This window comes from Seriola dumerili, unplaced genomic scaffold (genome assembly GCF_002260705.1).
Source record: "Seriola dumerili isolate Sdu_G_001 unplaced genomic scaffold, Sdu_1.0 BDQW01000003.1, whole genome shotgun sequence".
NCBI classification, from domain to species: domain Eukaryota; kingdom Metazoa; phylum Chordata; class Actinopteri; order Carangiformes; family Carangidae; genus Seriola; species Seriola dumerili.
Window position 1 is genome coordinate 4,121,114 of NW_019174258.1, and position 19,221 is coordinate 4,140,334.

The following is a 19,221-nucleotide window of genomic DNA, read 5'->3' on the forward strand; positions in this document are numbered from 1 at the left end:
CAACTGGTTAAATAAAATGAGCAGCTCAGAGCAGCGTCCTATAGCTAAACACACATACGGGTATCTGGAAAGACTGTGGCAGGCAAGGATAATAGTGTTAAAGCTTAAGGTTAAAGGCCCTTCAATCAGCCTCAAGGGGTGTAAAGAGCATATCATGGACACACAACCACATTAGACATAGGCCTCTCATTTATCTATACACTGACCCAGAGGGAATTATAGCCAAGCAGGGACATCAAACCTATGCAATGAAAGGACATGACCAGCTCTCGAATGCATCAGCAGTGTGTGTGTTGACATGACGATGGACTGGTCCTTGTCCATATGTGATAGGCTAGTTGTGGAGTGTGAATGAAGGCCTTGTGTCTTGGTGACAGCAGCAGCAGATCAAAATAGATGTTGTACCACCCCCCCACCCCCCTTCACATACACACACACACACACACACACACACACACACACTCACAATCACACACACACACACCCACACACACACACACCCACACACACCCACACACACACACACTCACACGCACACACACACACACACACACACAAAACACACACACACACACACACACACACACACCCAACAATGCTCATGTGTTTGTAAACATTAGACATCTGTGCAGTAAGGCTCAGTGAGGCTTCACTACCTGCTCCATGAAATTAATAAAGAAATCAGTCAGATAAAGAGGCCCTTCCTGGATCATTGTTGTGATGGTGTGTTGTGAATGTTGAGTTGAGTGACAAGTGGGACGCCAAAACCCAGTCAGCTGACAGTTCTGTCCAATCATCAACTTCCTTCCCAGCCTTTCATTTCCTTTTTGTGAACAGATAGATAGATAGATAGATAGATAGATAGATAGATAGATAGATAGATGATTCCACCTTTTGTTACTTAAATATATGAATAATTAGAGTTTAATATACAGTGAATTGCAATTCTCCTTGCCTTATAAATATAAGGCATTAATGACTCCATATGATCACAGAATAGCAGAGCATAATGGGGGATTTGCTTATCTTTTTAAGTTTAATGAAAAGTGGTACACCAACATCTTCAGCTGCTTCACAGTCAGAGATAAGCACATAGTAATACCATCATGCCAACAAGTGCGAATTCTTCCCCACATTTTCCTGCTGATGAACAAAGTTATGTAAATTGGACAGTGGGTCCATGTGCGGACTCTGTTATAATCCCATTGTCGTATATAATATTTTATCTCTCTTGATTGTAGGCTATGCAGTAGGCTACATGTGATATTTTATTATCAAACATATTGTAAAACAATTGTTTATGCAACTGGCCGTGCTCTCTCTCTCTCTGGCTCCTTCTCTTCTCACTCTCATCATGTCTCTCTCCTCTCTCGGTTCTCCTCTCTCTCTCTCGCTCTCTCTCTCTCTCTGGTGATGTATTATTGTGGGAGAGCAGGTGCTGCCGGCCCAATTACCATACAGCTGAAAGCACAAAGAAAAAAAACTTTACTCCCTCTATGCCTCCCCTCCTCCTCCTCCTCATCCTCCTCTTCCCCCTCCCTCTCCTCACAAAGTCTCTTAATGACAGCCACGCGAGTGACACACCACCAAGTCTTTTTTACTGCCTGTACCAAAAAGCAAGTAAGGGAAATACACAGGCATGCGGTGAAAACGGTTTAGGTGTGTTCGTCAGTGTGTGCGTACTTGGTTTAGATTTTCTTTCAGAGATTATTTTTACCTTAAAGCACGCAAAGCTGGGCTCCATAAAGTGATGAGTGGGAAGTGATTGCCACGAACTTAATTTTGCATATATGGAGCAAAGGTTAATGGACTGTAAACCTAATTCTTGACATTAATGTGATTTTAGTAAGTTATATTTGGACGCTATTAGTGCAAGAAAACAGCACCAAGCAAATGCCCTGCCTGACATTTTTTATTTGCCATTAAATCAGTAGCCTAGATAAGGGTATACCAACAATACTCACACATAATGTAAGATACACCAGTAAATTGCACAGGTGAGGAGTTGTAGGACATAAAGCCAAGAAATAAAGATAAGGTAATGAGAACAGATCGGCGTGTTTCGGGGGTGTGAACATGTGGAAACCACGGCAGGGGTAACACCATAGGAATGCGGCGGAGCAGATGGTCGTTGTAACGCAGTTGGGACGGCCGGCTGGCCGGCTGGCCGTGCAGGGAACAGGACAAACATAGGCTTTACCATAACCCCATATATGAGAAGCCACCCTCGGACTGGCTGCTGCCCATATAAATCACTTGATGCAGCGATGTGGAGGATTTCGTGCAGAGGTTAAAGAATTTGTCGGAATGTAAATGGGCCCCTGTGTGTTGTGCTGTGGAGGGAGGGAGGCATCAGGGGAAGCAAGGGGTTGTTGCACATTTAACAGCTCAGTAGCCATTTGGTCTGTCCCTTTGAGAGAAAAAGAGAGGAGTGGGGGCGGGTTTAGAAAAGTTGTGTGCGCCCCCTCTCCTCCCCCTCCCCTTTCTTTGTGATGGCCCCGGGGCGGACTTGTGGTGGTGGTGAGGGAGGGGAAGAAGAGGAGCAGAGGCTCATTTGCATCTTATTACCCTCTGCCTGCTGGCCCGGTATAAAACCCTGTGCAGGGCAGGAGACCCATCAGACAAACACACTGTTATACCGAGAGAGACAGAGAGAGACGGAGACTTGTTTTCTGTGTTTAGGATCAGCATATCATTATCAATCAAGTGGAAAAATAAACAAGGCCATCGAGAGCTGCCTCTTTCTCCTACAACGACTGATTGGAATTAACTGTTATATTTCCATCGGGGATTTCATTCACGCTTCTGCAGGAGGATCCTTCTGTTGAGGATTACTTTACACTGTAAAACTTTTTTTTCTTTTACCCTTTCTGTCAAAAACTCGTGCCTCATATGGGAAAGTAGAGAGGCAGAAGACAGGCGCACCAAAGGAAAAGTTTCCCCTCATCCTCCCTCCTTTACCTTGACTGTGACTTAACGGAAAGCTTTTAAAAACTTTCTCCATGAGTGTTTGAGCCTGGCTACTCGGACCTGTGGAGCTTTCACTGCTTGTTGAAGGGGCTGTCAACACAATGGGACGTCTGTCTCTGCTCCTGGTTGTCACTCTCTCCCTGCTCACCTGCCAGGTAGGTCCAATGTAGATGAATTATAATATTTAAATGCACGCTGTGTTCGTCTGTATAGATTTTGTGGTTGAAAACATTTAAAATATTTTCTACTCAAACATCAGCCTGAAGTTACCTGTCTCAAACACACCGGACTGACTGTGTTTGTGTGTTGACCTCTTTAGGTTTTGTGCTCCGGAGTGTTTGAGCTGAAGCTGCAGGAGTTTCTCAACAAGAAAGGGGTGACGGGGAACGGCAACTGCTGCCCCGGAGGCTCCGCTCATCCGCAGGGCCACCAGCAGTGTGAGTGCAAGACTTTCTTTCGGATCTGTCTGAAGCATTACCAGGCCAACGTCTCCCCAGAGCCTCCCTGCACCTATGGCGGGGCCGTGACTCCCGTCCTCGGCTCCAACTCCTTCCAGGTGCCGGAGACCAATGCGGACACCTTCACCAACCCAGTCCGTTTTCCCTTCGGCTTCACATGGCCAGTGAGTGCTTATAGATATTATTTATTATAATGCATTGATATCAGCAATAAAGCACCACTTATTGATAATCTGTAAATTGTAATGTTGTACTTTTGGGCATTTTGCCTTAAAGGTCATGAACTTTCCCTGTAAAATCCCTCTAGGATATAAACTCTATATATTTAATTTATAGTTTTTTGTGTGATATTTCTGTCATGGGTATATACTAAAATTTATGTCACATTTTAAGGGAGTTATGAAAACCATGGGCAGCCTGTGAAGTTATTAGAGTCTTGCTCCACTGGGACATGTTAGCTTTGAAGAGTGGAAAACGCAACAGATGCTCCCAAACTCAACACTTGTGAGGGTCTTTGTCAGCAGTGTGTGAGAGGGGCTATTGTAGTATTTCTGTGCTCTTTGGTGGGATAAAACGGGGAGGGGAGGAGTGTGTGTGTGTGTGTGTGTGAGTGTGTGTGCGCGCGCGTGTGTGCGCGCGCGTGGAGGGGGGAGTGTTTTCACCAAACGCTTCTCTCCTCCGACCAGGCGTGGTGGGAAATTTAACATCCTCTGAGTTGGCACATCATTGGCATCGCAGCGTGAAATTCCGCCTCGTTTGGTTTTACGGCGGTGTCAGAGTGTGATAGTAGCAGGGGTGTGAAAAGGGAGCAGGTAGTAGCCCTTATTAGGCCCCTAATCAACATGGGAATTAGGTTGTGAAGTTTATTGGGAGGCCTTAATGGCCCTCTGCTTCTCTGCGGAGGGAGGGAGGCCTCCAGGCCAAGCAGCTGTTGACTCTCTCTCTCTCTGTCTCTCCTCAGGGGACGTTTTCACTAATCATTGAAGCTCTGCACACTGACTCCCTGGACGACCTGACAACAGGTGGGTGGCAGCCAGAGAAGGCAGCAGTGTAATTCAAAGACAGGCCAGAAGGCTAACAGTGGCCTTGTGTTCTTTCAGTGGCACCTTTTTCACCTAGTGCTCAGTCATTAGTGCTAAACAGGACACACCAAGTCTGATAAATGCTTTATTTTTTCTCTCCTAAGATATTTTGCTGACACTTTAATTAAGAGCCATTTATATTCAGTTTCTACACATAGATCTAACTTTGAAAATAGACGCCATTATCTCAATACTTTGTTGTGTTGTCTCATCTGTGAGATGTTGAATAAACCAGCCACTATTTGGCATAAAACCTGTACTATAATGGCGAATTCATTGATTTTCTCATGGAGACCAACTTGATGGCCATGATGATAATAAGTAACTTAATTCAAAGACAGTCTTTATGTTTTATGATACCAGGTTTCTTCAACATCACACAGGGAAAAGGCCACCTATAGTTTGTGCAGGTGCCATTTGGCCCCTGTGGTGTGATATTTTCTGCTGTTATCTTTATGTCCTGCTCTTATCACTGCACTAATGATGACTAACTAGCAGCATGAGATTGTGTTGTGTTGTGTGTGTGTGTGTGTGTGTGTGCGTGTGTGTGTGTGTGTGTGTGTGCGCGTGTGTGTGTGCGTGTGTGTGTGTGCGTGTGCGTGTGTGTGTGTGTGTGTGTGTGCGCGTGTGTGTGTGCGTGTGTGTGTGTGCGTGTGCGTGTGTGTGTGTGTGTGTGTGTGTTTGTGTGTGTGTGTTTGTGTGTGTGCTAGAGATAATGGAAAATCAAAGTTTTTATTGTGTAATCAGTCCAATTATTTGTAAAATGAAAAAGCACGGTTCACAATTTTATTTTTGGCAGTATGGCAGCCTAATGGTCATAAATACAAAGTGTGTGTGGATGTCTGTCCATTAGAAAAATGTTCAAAGATCTGAAATTTGTTGTTAACAAAGAGAATATAACTGATAGTGGTGGTCTGTGCACCCAACTCAACTCAACTCTAACAGTAATATCATATGATCAATAACAAGGTGCACCCCTCACTTCTGCAGACAACCCAGAGTATCTGATCAGCAGGATCACCACTCAGCGTCACCTCACTGTGGGAGAAGAATGGTCCAAGGACATGCAGACAGCCGGCAGGACGGAGCTGCGTTACTCTTATCGCTTCCTATGTGATGAGCACTACTACGGCGACGGTTGCTCTGTCTTCTGTCGGCCACGAGACGATGCATTTGGGCACTTTACCTGTGGCGAGCGTGGGGAGATCATATGCAACTCTGGCTGGAAGGGACAGTACTGCACTGAACGTAAGTGGGTTTGATTTTTAATCCAGCAGTATCTTTCAGGTGGTTTACGCATCATGTGGAAAGGGAATAAACAGCGAATGAAAGGAAGTGAGAAAACAGTGCTCCACCTTAGGAGTATTGCACTAGTCAATATTTGAATTCACCAGCAGCTGCTTTTGGGAAACATAAGCTAAAAGAGCAGCAGCACAGACATTAGTAGTAGATGCTGATGTTTACATAGAATGTCTGGTCCCACAATACTTCCTCAATGCATGAGGAATAATAATACATGCTTTACATTGGCTTTGGTTTAGGCTGGATGAGTGCAAGCTTTTAAAAGAAGCATTATTTTACTGTCAAAACTGTAAAGAGCAATAAAATGAATATTGATGAGAATCTATCTAAGAAGTTTCTAAAACTACTTTTCAAAGTTAATTTCCCCAATAGTCACTCGCCTATCGTTATTGTTTAGGGACTTTTTCCACCTCCTAATGCAGGGCCCGTGTGCAACAGGCGTCAGTTAGTTCTCCCATAGCACCAGAGGCCTCCATTCTAATGAGCCGCACTGGCTCCTCAGTAATTCACACGCCGCGTGCCTTCCATTAGACCACTGGGGCCTCCTCGCCCCAAACCTCCTCCCCGATTGGCCAAGTGGGGGTCCTGTATTGTTGCAGCTCGGGCTGGTGATTGGCCAAGCGGGGTTGTGTATTGTTGTGGAGGGGGCAGCTGCTCGGTGAGAGGAGACAATGGAGCAGCTGTCTGGTGGTTAGCTCCACACAGACCAGCTGGCCCTGGGGGAAGGAGGAGGGGAGTGAGGAGAGACGGGAGGAGTGGAGGAGGGAAAGGAGAGTGCAGAAGAGGAGAGCAAGAAGAGATGAGGAGAAGAGAGGGGATAGGTGGATGGAAGAGGAAGGGAGGAGAGGTGGATCAGAAAGGGGAAGGGGGGGGCAAGGGTGAGAAAAGGGACTTCTGACCCATAGTCAAGGGGAGAAAGGGGGCTTTGTGTGGGACGCTTTTGTGTTGGAGAGCAACCATGTTAAAGGAGAGGGCTTGTTGGCTGGTTCCCCCCTTTGGTGACCAAAGCTGTCGTAGCCCCCTGTGGGCTCTTAAAGCTGAGACGCAACATTTTCAGCAACTTTTCCGGTATTCAAGAAACCGCCATATTTCAGCCTGCGGTCAGGTGTGACCTGATGACCCAGATTACCCTCATGGTTTTGGCAGCGAGGTTTGGTCCAAAGTGACTTAAGCCACAAAACAAGGTTTATTAAGCCTATTAACTGACAGGGTAAAACTAGAGGGAGAGAAAGAAAGAGACTGTAGGCAGACAGGCAGACCAACAGGTAAGCAGGTAAACAGACTGGACAGACAGGCAGACTGAAAGGCAGACAAATAGATAAGAAGGTCAAGGCGCCAACCAGACAGGCAGGCAAGCAGTCAACAGTTTCAAAATGCCATGGGTGAATGGGATACTGATGGAGGGCAAACACATTTCCAACACTGGATTTCTCATAATTCACCTGTCACTATTTGTTTCCTCTCTGCAGCAATCTGTCTTCCTGGCTGTGATGAAGAACATGGCTTCTGTGATAAACCAGGAGAGTGCAAGTAAGTCCAGAAACTTTACTGCTTTAAATGGATCATTGTAAGATTTTTATTCAACAAAACCTTTTTTTTCTGATCATTGTTTTCCTTGTTTGGTTATTAACAGTATTTAATGAACGTTGTGTTCCCAGGTGTCGTGTGGGCTTCAGTGGGCGTTACTGTGACGACTGCATCCGTTACCCGGGCTGCCTCCATGGCACCTGCCAACAGCCCTGGCAATGTAACTGCCAGGAGGGATGGGGCGGGCTTTTCTGCAACCAGGGTGAGTTTACTGACGGATTTACTACTTTTCTGGGACCCGCTGGGACTCAGTCAGCCCCCCTTTGTTTCATAGTTAAACTGTTGTTGTTTATACATTTTGTTTATTCTTGATGTTTCCAGATCTGAACTACTGTACGCACCATAAGCCCTGCCTTAATGGAGCCACCTGTACCAACACTGGCCAGGGAAGCTACACTTGCTCCTGTCTACCTGGATACACAGGTGCCAGCTGTGAGATCCAGGTCAACGAATGTTCTGAAAACCCCTGTCGTAACGGAGGCAGCTGCACTGTGAGTACCAAGTGAGAGAAGAAGTGTGAGAGAAGTGGTGTAGTGATTTAAAAAAAAAAAAAAAAAGCAAGTTGATTCAGAGCAACAAGCCTCTGTATAACCACTGTTTACTTTCTTTCCAATATAGGATAATGACAATGGCTACAAGTGCACCTGCCCACCTGGTTTCTACGGTAACAATTGTGAGTTGAGTGCCAATACCTGTGCAGATGGGCCTTGCTTCAATGGCGGACGCTGTGTCGACAACCCCGAAGGTGGCTACTTCTGTCAGTGCCCCATGGGATACGCTGGCTTCAACTGCGAGAAGAAAATTGACCACTGCTCCTCCAACCCCTGTTTAAATGGTATGTTGTCTTATTTGTTTTTACGTTTACCTTCACCTGAACCAACAGGTAAAATATTTGGAGACTAATACTCACTCAATTCTCAATCCTATTCCCCTCTGCAGGTGCAGATTGTGTGGATCTGGTGAACTCTTACCTCTGTCAGTGTCCTGAGGGATTTTCTGGTCCTAACTGTGAGGACAGCAGCAGCAGCATCTCTGGTTTCTGTCTGTCCTTTCCTTGTCAGAACGGTGGGACGTGTCAGGAGGGTGTGAACGGCTACACCTGTACCTGCCCTCCAGGTATCACAGCACTGGACAGATCTCTCTTGTGGGATTATGTTTACATAGTTTGTTTCTTAATGTCATTTTATTTTAGTTTCGTTCTAGACTCTAAAACTCTGCTCCTTCTGCAGGCTATACCGGCAAAAACTGCAGCTCCCCCATCTCCCGCTGCTATCACAACCCCTGCCAGAACGGAGCCACCTGCCATGAGCGCAGCGGCCGTTACATGTGCGCTTGTGTGCCTGGCTACGGTGGTCACAACTGCCAGTTCCTGTTACCACATAAACCCGGGCATCAGCCAGTTGTGGATGGACCGGATCGGCGATATTCTCCTTCAGGAAATGGAAATGTTGAAGACGAGGAGGATGACGAAAGCAGATTCCCATGGACGGCTGTGTGCGCCGGTGTCTTCCTTGTTCTTGTGATCCTGATCGGCTGCTCAGTGCTGGTGGTGTACGTTCGGGTCAAACTGCAACAGCGGCAAAGTCACCACAGTGACAGTGTCCACAGTGACAGCCACGAGACCATGAACAACCTGACGACCACAAACAATTGTCTCCGCACTGACAAGGAACTGGGCGCTACAGTGACAATGTCAATTAAAAACACCAATAAGAAGGCAGATTATCATTCAGACCTCGCTGGGTCGCTGGGCGGTCTTAGTGGAATCAGCGGGCTCAACGGATCAGAGAAGAACGGCTTTAAGACTCGCTATCCCAGCGTGGAGTACAACCTGGTCCACGAGCTCCGGCCTGAGGAGCTGTTGCTGTGTAAAGAGGAGGAGCAAGATGAGCCAGAGGTCAAATGTGAAATGCTGGATGAGTTCGACTCAGAGGAAAGACACAGGAAGAGACAAAACAGGTACAGAACAGTCAAATTATACACTGACATAGACACGGTGCTTGGAGTTTTTCTATCATGCATGCCTTAAACTAACCTAGTTTTAACATGTACATTATTATTATTATCGTAAATGCAATGGAAATATGTGCATCTAGAAGCTGTAGTATTTGTTGTTGAAGGACGGCATTTCTGAATCTGTGTTATTCTTTGTTCCATAGTGATGCATCAGAAAAGAAACATGTGGAAGAGTCGCCAAGCTGCAGCGAAGCAAAGTATCAGTCATCCAGTGATCTGAACTATCAGGCAGCAAGTGACGTCAAATACCAGTCAACCAGTGATGCTGAATACCAATGTCCTAGTGACAGCCGGTACCAGTGTACCACCGACACCAAATACCAGTCCGTTTATGTCATATCGGACCAGAAGGATGAATGTATCATTGCTACAGAGGTGAGCAAACAAAAACAGATTTATCTACGTGGAAAAGAATATAAAATAAATGTTAACTCCCGTCAGCACTAACACCGTGTAAAAACACACTAAACACTGATGTTTTTCTTCCTGTATTAAAGGTATGATACCAGTCCAGACCAGATCAGAGGGGACCAGTTTGCTCTGGTTGAGGGCGGTCCACCCACACCAGCCCTGAGCAGTAGAGCTCAGCTTGTCTCCAGGAGGTTCTACTCCTGCTGTTTGCTGCTGTTCCCTGGGATTTACCGGAGGACTTTGAGCCAAGGTGCTGCTGAGCCAGCACAGAGTCAGTACCAACTTGGCGAGGACTTAGTACTAATGTAGTGCTACGGGTGAATACTGGACATTTTTGATCCTCATTGGATGATGGTCTAATACTGACTCAGTGCTATGGACGAAGTGCCAAAAGACAGTGCTAGCAATTGTACAAATTTTGTACAGAAACAGTGCTGAACGAGTACTCGTGCAGTCAAACGATGACTGCTGGAGAACTGATAAAGAGCTTGCTCGATGTCTGTTGCAGTACTGGATGATTTACTGCTCGTACCAGGATGAACTCTTCTCTCCCGATAAACAGTGGAGTATTGACTTCGATGTTGACCGATGATATTGTAGTACCGTGGAGTACTGATTGAATGAACAGTGTAGTACCTTTGGAGTACTGAGAACTTTTGAAGTACTGTTGTAGTACTGTTATGTGCTGTGGTTTTACAATGCAGTGTCATGGATATTGGACAGTTCCTGTTCTGTGCAGTGCTGCAGAGTAGAAGGTGGAGTTGTAGCAATGTTAGAAGTGCGTTAGAACTGCAGCAGCTAAAAATTTATCCAAAAAATCTCAATTGGAGCTTTCCTGACAAAAAATGAATAAATAGATAGATAAAGCAGTGGGACTTCTACAACCGCTATACATCTTTAACTCTGCAGCACTGACAAAGACCGTGTTGGCTGAGCTGGTTCTCAGCAGAAAATAGAGAACTGAAGACTCCAGTAGTGACTGCAGATCGATCCAACATGGATCCTGTTGGGCCATACTGGCCTCTGACCCCTGAAGGTTGTGATACACAGGGCAATGTTTTGGGCAGGGCAACTCAGGAAACACTTTCAGCATTGGAGGACAAAGAAAGGGAGACAAAGTGATACAAATCAGACAAAACATGAATGAAGCTCAATATGAATGAATCGTTGATTTCTGTTGTTGTGTATCAAACATAATTTGCTGCTTATCCAATTACAACAAAATCCCCAGATTAGGTGAAATTAATGTTGCATCAATGTTGCAGCAACTCAAAATTGACAAATTTGTCTTGGTGCAATTGTACCGACCTCTGCTGATGCTGTCGTGTTTCAAGGTGAGCCAAGCTATAACGGACTAGTCTTAACTGCCAAGACCTCATTGCACTATGGAGGTGTGTGTGTATGAGTGTGTGTGTACAGAAGAGGTGATGTCTTTGTGTGGTGTCAGATGTATGCACTGCCCACTCCTGTTCCCTTCACTCCCAGTCTTCCACTATTAGCCAATAGACGGACACCATCACCCTACCTGCCATTGGTTAGGATTATTTGTTTTTATTTTATTTGTTATCTAAAGAAAGATGTATTCTTTTAATTTAATGATGTAATTATTTGTGTTCCATTTTGTTGTGATGTTTTTGTTAAACCTGTTATAATTTAAGTCGGATTGTTTTTACTTGGCAGATAATGTATGTATGTAAGTATGTATGTATGCATGTATGTGTTAGGCACTTGAGACCACTGTGACTGTGTTGTATTTAAGAGAAGAGTCGTATGTACAGAGCCTGTCATTTTTATTACTGGAAAACAGCGCAATATTTTTCCAAAATAAAAGAGGAATGAAATATGGAACATCTGGTGTTGAGTGATTTTATATTTATATGTTTTTTTATTCTTAAGATCACATGCACTGAAGGAAAGAATATACTGATTATGAAAAATAACTTCCTCGGTCTGTGTTGTGGATTCATCTCACAGTAATAGGAGTTCATATTTAGTGTGCACAACTAATGCTTTAGCTTTATTTAGGGGTGAGGATTGCATCATAGATGGCAAAACAAAACATTTGCAACAGATCAGTCTTGTATACAGCCATTTTTACATGTGAAGTTCCTCTAAAGGGCAATCTCACAAATTCAAGCCAAGGGATTTGTTGTCGCTAAGTGATAGTGTGTTGGTATTTGCATGTGTATGTGAGTGTGTGAGTTCGTCTGACACAGCAGAAGACTGTCTCCTTGTGGAACCACTAAATGAGACAAAGACACACCCCATAATCATAGACCGCTTAGCTAGCCTCCTCTGAGGCCAGAGCCATCTCTTTGTGTGTGAGTATTGGTGTGTGAGTGTATGTGTGTGTGTGTGTGTGGGAGAGAGAGAGAGAGAAATGGAGTAAGAGTGTGTGTCTGTATGTGCATGGCTGCATATGTGTGTATTTATACAAGTCTGTGTCTTAATATGTTTGTTAGCCTCTTTACATGAGTATCAGTGCTTGTGTGTGTGTGTTTATGTGTGTGTGGGTGTGGTGTGTGGTGTGTGTGTGTGTGTGTGTGTGTGTGTGTGTGTGTGTGTGTGTGTGTGTATATGTGTGTGTGTGATCTTGTTTTAAGCAGAGGGGTATTTATAGCTGGAGAGAGAAACCACCAGTCTGGATTTAGTCCCGGTTGCCCCTGCCTGACTACTCTGTTTGTGTGTGTGTGTGTGTGTGTGTGTGTGTGTGTGTGTGTGTGTGTGTGTGTGTGGTTGTGCTTTGTGTTGGTTTGTTGTGGGTGTGTGGTGTGGTGTCTGTGGCGTGTGTGTGTGTGTGTGTGTGTGTGTGTGTGTGATTTAGCGACCACTGGGAGTGTAGAAGTAGTCATCAAAGGAACTCATCTGGTTCGCAGTCTCATATAAACACACACGCTCACAACTAGATGACAAATGATCAGAAACGTACAACAATTACAGAGGACAAACTGTATTAAGTGTCAACATGGAGCACATACACACACAGACACAAACCATGGTCATGGCCACATAGTCTGAAGTTTGTGTGAAAAATAAATAGGGGAAAAGAAAAGAAAGTTTATTTAAGTTCATCTCTTCATTGATATACTGATACACATTATGTGTACGTGAAAACCCCTCCACACTGCAACTGACTTCACAGAGCAACAGATCATAGCAGTGACCTGACCAGCGGTTGTAGACACAGGGACAGTTGCCCTTCCAAAGACTGCGACTGTGGCTGCTCAAAAAGTATTTGTTTGTATTACACAAGCGGCAGGCAGTTGTTAGCACATACCATGCTAAGCTTTTTAACTTAACTTTTTTTCAGGGCCACAATAGCTTTTCGCTGAGTTGGAAAATCACAGGAGACAGGCTTAAAGCTGGTCCTTTGTTGTTGTTAGGCTGTCCTCCGGCCCCCGAACAGTCGCACACACTCGCATCCTCCCTCTCTGCATCTCTCTGGTGTCAATAGTCAGACAAAGCCCTGGTCACTGGCTGCCATATGCTGCCCTGCTGCACATAAAGAACAGCACTCTTTGAACTTCTGAGGGGGAAATCGAAACTTCTTCATGGTAAAATATTAGGGGAGTGTATTTTAAATCAGTCACATATTCACATGGGCTTGTTTTTCTATTTGATATGGGACTATAGTACTGAACATTTTGTTTCCATCTTGTTCAAGTCATCATACCATATTCACATATGACACAGGATTGAGGATGCCCTTTATAGGGTAACACGAACAACAACATCAGAAAGAGAAACAATATAAAAAGTAAACAAATTCCAAAATACACAAAGTGTAAGTATGTATGTTGGACATACAATGTATAATGAAAATATATTGTCTCTTTTACTCTACCCCTCTCTCTGTCCTCTCACATACTTTTTATTCTGACAGGGAGTAGGCAGGACCATATCTAATCCAGAGAACAGGCTGTTTAAGTGTGTCTCTGCTATAATCTGATTAATCTGTCCATTCATACGCTCGTCTCCTCTCCTCTCACAGATTTGTTTGAATGTATATGTGTGTGTCAGTGTGTTCATGTGTGTAAGCATGCATGTCAGTGTGTGTGTGCGTGTGCGTGTGCGTGTGTGTGTGAGAGAGAGAGAAAGAGTGCTGGGCAGAGGACAACAAGTGGGGAAGAAAAGAGCCCACACTTGGCCACTGACCCTTCTTTTGTCCACACTCTGGTCACCTGTCACACACACACACACACACACACACACACGTACACTTTGCAGAAAGCGGTTGAAACTGGACAAACTGGAGCACCCTCGTGACCTACAGGTTAACGTGCCGATAACGGACCACAATGTCTGCGGTCCGAGCCCAGCCGGCTCGCAAGTTGCAAGTTGTTTCCCACTTCCCCTCCCTTTTTTTCATTCAACAGTGTCTAATGGACATCCAGCCTCTTTGGATACAAGACATCACCAGTTTACCTGGAATGGCATCTTAAACCTACAAATGTAAAGTAAAAGTATCTATATCCAAAGATATTTAAGTGACTTTTGTAAGGGTATGTTTTTTTAGTTTAAAGCAAGACTATGTAACGTCTGCTGAGCAACAGTGGCCTCTGCGGCCACAACTGGTAGTTACAGGATGCTGACGCATCTGAACCCACAGCAGTTGTATGCTAAACGTTGCTAGGAGCTGGATTTACATTGACTGATGAGCGACTAGCAACAGGAAAGGGTCTTTCCTCAGCAGGGGTGACAAGTGAACGGCCCAACATGTCAGCTCTGTTCAGACCTGGCATTAACATACGTCTCCAGATGCCTTTACCACGTTACTCGTGATCGGATCTCATTTCCCCGCTGTATATTTAAATAAACACTTATGTGTTTAAACCAGTCTGACTATGACAGACGGATCCATTGTCAATGTGTTTGTGTGAGAGAGAGGGAGCGAGAGAGAGGGAGAAAGAGAGAGACAGAGGGAGAGAGAGAGGGAGAGAGGGAGAGAGAGAGACAGCACGGCACAGAATCATTGCACTGCGTGCAGCTCGAGAATGAAATAAGTTTTTAGTCCTTTGAAACAGTAAAATATTTTCAGCTCAGTATGAAATTGTGGTACAACTTATTGGACTGTGACGTGATGTCAGTTGAGTAGGCGGTCCTGCAATTTTTGCTAAAAGAATGTGGCCACCTCCGAATGTTGTCTCACTGATCAGATCTCACGTGTCCTCACATGGGTGCATTCACACCTTTACACAGAGTCCACTTGTGATCAGGTCAATCAAGACGGATGTTAATACCAGGTCTGAACAGGGCCTATGTTCCAGTAACGTTACGATCCACATCATCTCCATTCACTAGTGGCTGCTATTATGTAGCTTAGCTCTGCTGATAACATGCAAGTTAGTTAGTTAGTGATGCATGTAGCTTAGCTACATAAACGCGGCCATGCTATACAATGGGTAGTTTGTGTAACTTAGTGACAGGTGAACCTCAGATGACAATGAGGAGACTCACTGCCACCACAAGCGTGTCACTGGTGTCTTGCTTTTTTATTTGTCAGAAACTGTCCACACCTTGTTGCTTGGAGACACATATGACAGTATTTCTCATTTGGCACATCTGTTCTGACCTGACCATTTTAGACAAAGTAGGCATTAGCAGCTGAAATGAAACTAACAGTGTCTGACGTATTATTTTTATTGCTTGGTAAATGAACTTATATCTTTGCATGAAAACGTTTGAACATTTCAAAGTTATCTGTCTGCCTTTACTTTTTGACCAAAGCAGCAGAGTCAGTGGAAGTTTTCAATACAGTTATCATATTCAGTTCACAGCTTCAGTAGCAGCATCTATAACATGTAACACAGTAAACTGTCTACATGGCTCACACATTTAATTTGTGATTTTTTTTCCTTCTTTTTTCATCTTTCGTATTGTGGGAAACCTGATTCTGAACATCTAGATTTCTTCCAGTGTCACCTACTCATGTGATGTATTTGCTTTATTTACTGAAGTTTAAAATTCAAAATTGAGCACTCATATGTAAAATAACTGCACTAAAGCCTTTTCTAGACGTAACTGTAGTGATTTTTGTGTAATGTGAGTGCAAATCTCAAGTCTTTCCTTCTCTGATTTGCAGTTGCAGTCACAACAAAAGAAACAGCATCATAACAGTGACTCACTGACTTTACACCTCTCTCCACTCTGTCTTTTATTAGCATTTCAATTTGACACACCCACACACACACACACACACACACACACATAGTCAGAGCATCACTGACTAGTGATTTTTGGGCTAAATCTTGTGGGAAAACTGAGATTTCTCTCTCAGCCATCCTCCATTGTTGAGTTTGAACAAACAAAGTGACCACAGCAGCCCAAGTCACACAATGACAGACAGCTTATTCAGCTACTTCATCTGTTGCAGCTCCCCAGGGACCAGGCTCTGATCTTTTCCCAGAGCTCCATCTCTCTCTTTCACTCACCCCTTCTCCCCCTCTTTCTTCTTCCTCTTTCCCTGATTGTTTCTCTCCTCTGACTCTGTTCATATCTGCAGAACATGACTCTATTAAATTTCTTTTTCCTTTTCTATCGTTAATGTACGTACATTATTTACTCAGATCATAGTTTTCTTTGGTGTCGCTGGAAGTCAAGGCAATTACAAACAAACCATATTTCTCATTTCACATTTTAAGAGTATTGTTTTTGTTTTTATTTTGTTTATTGTCATTTTTCCCTGGGGGTTAAAGCAAGTTGTAAAGGGAGTCATTCCTTCAGAGACACCAGCTCCCATCAGCGCCTTCTGGTCATTACTGGTGCATCGTGGGAACAGCTTGGCAAGGACAATGATTGGCTAGAACAATGAAGTTGGGGGGCAACACAAAGGACACGCCCACTGCATGATGGGAAAGAGCAGCGGAGGAAGCAGATGTTGCCACAGAGGACACACAGGAGGGGAGAGAGAGAGAGAGAGAGAGAGAGAGAGAGAAAGAGAGAGAGAGAGAGAGAGAGGGAGATACAGAGACATCTGCTGTCTCTTCTCTCTCTCTCTCTCTCTCTCTCTCTCTCATCAGTATGATCTGTATTCAGCTCTTTTGCAGCAGGTGAGAAGAGACAACAGCTTTACCTGCTTTTGACAGAATGATGTTTCTGCTTTGTTCAATACGCTCAAAAAGTTCCCCTCAGATTTCTTCTTAACCCTCAAAACTTTTGATTTCCCCATTAAATGTCCCTCCATGGGAACATATCATGTATTACAAACATATAGTGCAGATGTGTGAGAAATAACTTTAGAGGAAAAGCCTGAAATAAGTGAGTGGAGAAACATAAGAGGAACAGATGATTCCATCTAAGGCGCAAGGATGACACTGAAAGGTGTAATGAAGTGTATGGTTATGAAAAAGATGTCCACCCTGGCCGATGTGTTGGTAGACAGGGCTCTCTGAACAGTGGCGTACATCCCTCCAGTGACGTGTCTTTACAACCAGCAGAGGAGTGAGAAAATCTGTGCCGAAAAGCATCATAACTGTTCAGGAGATGGCAGCCCAACACCTTACTCAGGCACAAATGTTGGGGTTTTTTTGGTTTTTGTTTTTTTTTTACTTTATTTCGTGACCTATCTGCATGTATTCTCTATGTGCTTATGTCAATGTTTGAATGAGAATGATGTAGTATTAAAATATCCAAACTTGTGTTTTTTGTTTGTTTGCATGGCTGCATCATAAAATGTAAAAATTGACTGATGAATCTTGTGCATCATCAGATACATATTTCCCTGCAATTTTTAGATTTTCTTATTTTCGTATTTTTAATATTGTTGTTTTTAAAATCAAGTTCTGTGTGTAAGAATATCTGCGCACAAAACAGTTTGTGGCGTTGGGTCCTTCAGAGCTGCAGAGGTTAAGAAGCTTCTGGTTTGATGAACTTTTTGAAATGATGTATGGAATGACATGTCTGGCACATGGTGTGAACATGAACTTTATAATTTCACACCTGTAACCGCAGTCTGTGTAATGAGTGAACTGCTCTGACAGTTCAATTGTTTGATGTCATGAAGTGATCACATGAAGTAAGAGTAACAATAATGAGTCAGATCCAAATCCATAATATGATAAGTGACTTGACTCTGGAAGAACAGCTAAGAAAGCTCATGCAGTCTTATTACATAGTGCAAAGTCCAAGCTATGTTGTTGTTTTTTTGTTTGTTTGTTTTCATAATTTATGCTTTTATTTTGTTTTGCTGCATCTCTGCTTGTTTCTGCATCAGCCACTCACCGAAGATACTGTGGCAGTGATTTAAACTGCCACAAAATCCTGTCCAGTGTCATTTTGTTTCCACTGCTTCTCACTGAGATTGTAACATTATATTAATCAGACCTCATAGTTCACCTCAGAGGTTATTTTGAGCTCTGCTGTTTGTTGCTGTTATTTTCTCATCAGTTTTGTTTTTTTTAAAATGTGCTCACTGCCTTTATGCCCACTCTTATATTTTACTATACTATTACTTTTTTTTTCTAAATTAAATTTAGGGTCACAATAAAGTTGTACTTCCCGACATGGAGGCAATTTGGCATTGTCTTTGCCGTCTGCGACATGGTTTGCTGGTTGGCCTTTACACACCACTGACATTTTACAAGTTCATGGGAATACACTCTTCTGTTCAATATGTCCATTCATGGCGGCTAGACAAATTAGACAGCAAATTCACACAATAATACTTGCCAATTCATCCCATGAAGACAAAAAAGAGAACAGCTGATGGGAACAATCTCCCTGTGTTCACTGACTGTGCCACGAGGGAACAGTCGTCACTTGTAAATTAAAAAGCGCTCGAGACATTACTAGGTCGCCAGATTTGATAGACAAAAATTTGGGTTGCCAGGTCAGATACGCCAAGATGACAGGTGTGGTGGAGACCTAGTAAAGTGTGCTCTGGGATGTTTCTGTGATTAGGCGCTGTGTCTGTGTCTGTGTGTATGGTCTTTGTTTTCATCTGTGTGGCGTGTATGTGTGGGAATGGACCCTGGTCTGACTTGTTGATTAATGGCCAGTGTGTGTATGTGTGAAAATGCTCTCGGTCCTGTTTCCATGCTAATGAGTAGCAGCAGATGGGAGAGAGGAGCCTGGACCAACAATGAACAAACACACCAGCAGCCGTACAACTTAAAAAGACCAAACAGACCCTCCTGTTTAGGGTGTGTTTCCTCGCACACAAATACTCTGATGTTAGACGTCTCTGCTTGTTGGTTGGAGAATGTAAACACTGAATACAGTAAACTCTTTAATGGATATGATCATGGCATCTTGGGATATATAAATGGCAAGAAGAACACTATAGCATATGGCTAATACATTCAACTATTGGCTTATGTAGAGTTTTGGAGTCGTAGGCAGTTTGGGAAACACACAGAGGAAAATTTCAGTGTTGACTGTAAGAAAATATTTATGGT

General features: G+C 43.8%; 1 protein-coding gene across 1 annotated transcript; it reads left to right on the forward strand.

Annotated features, from left to right (window-relative positions):
• The first annotated feature begins 3,065 nt into the window (after window positions 1-3,065).
• On the forward strand, window positions 3,066-10,525 carry dll1 (delta like canonical Notch ligand 1). The gene is made up of 12 exons (XM_022740689.1): window positions 3,066-3,125; window positions 3,290-3,592; window positions 4,390-4,450; window positions 5,501-5,758; window positions 7,282-7,342; window positions 7,471-7,601; window positions 7,721-7,890; window positions 8,018-8,234; window positions 8,339-8,515; window positions 8,629-9,358; window positions 9,559-9,790; window positions 9,913-10,525. Exons 1-12 carry the CDS (start codon window positions 3,072-3,074, stop codon window positions 9,916-9,918), a joined length of 2,400 nt encoding a protein of 799 aa, XP_022596410.1. The 5' UTR covers window positions 3,066-3,071; the 3' UTR covers window positions 9,919-10,525.
• The last annotated feature ends 8,696 nt before the right edge of the window (window positions 10,526-19,221 follow it).

Coding starts and splice junctions, on each gene's coding strand:
- dll1 (XM_022740689.1), top strand. CDS start 3,072: ATGGGACGTCTGTCTCTGCTCCTGGTTGTCACTCTCTCCCTGCTCACC. Junction 3,126..3,289: donor TCTCCCTGCTCACCTGCCAG/GTAGGTCCAATG, acceptor TGACCTCTTTAG/GTTTTGTGCTCCGGAGTGTT. Junction 4,451..5,500: donor CCTGGACGACCTGACAACAG/GTGGGTGGCAGC, acceptor TCACTTCTGCAG/ACAACCCAGAGTATCTGATC.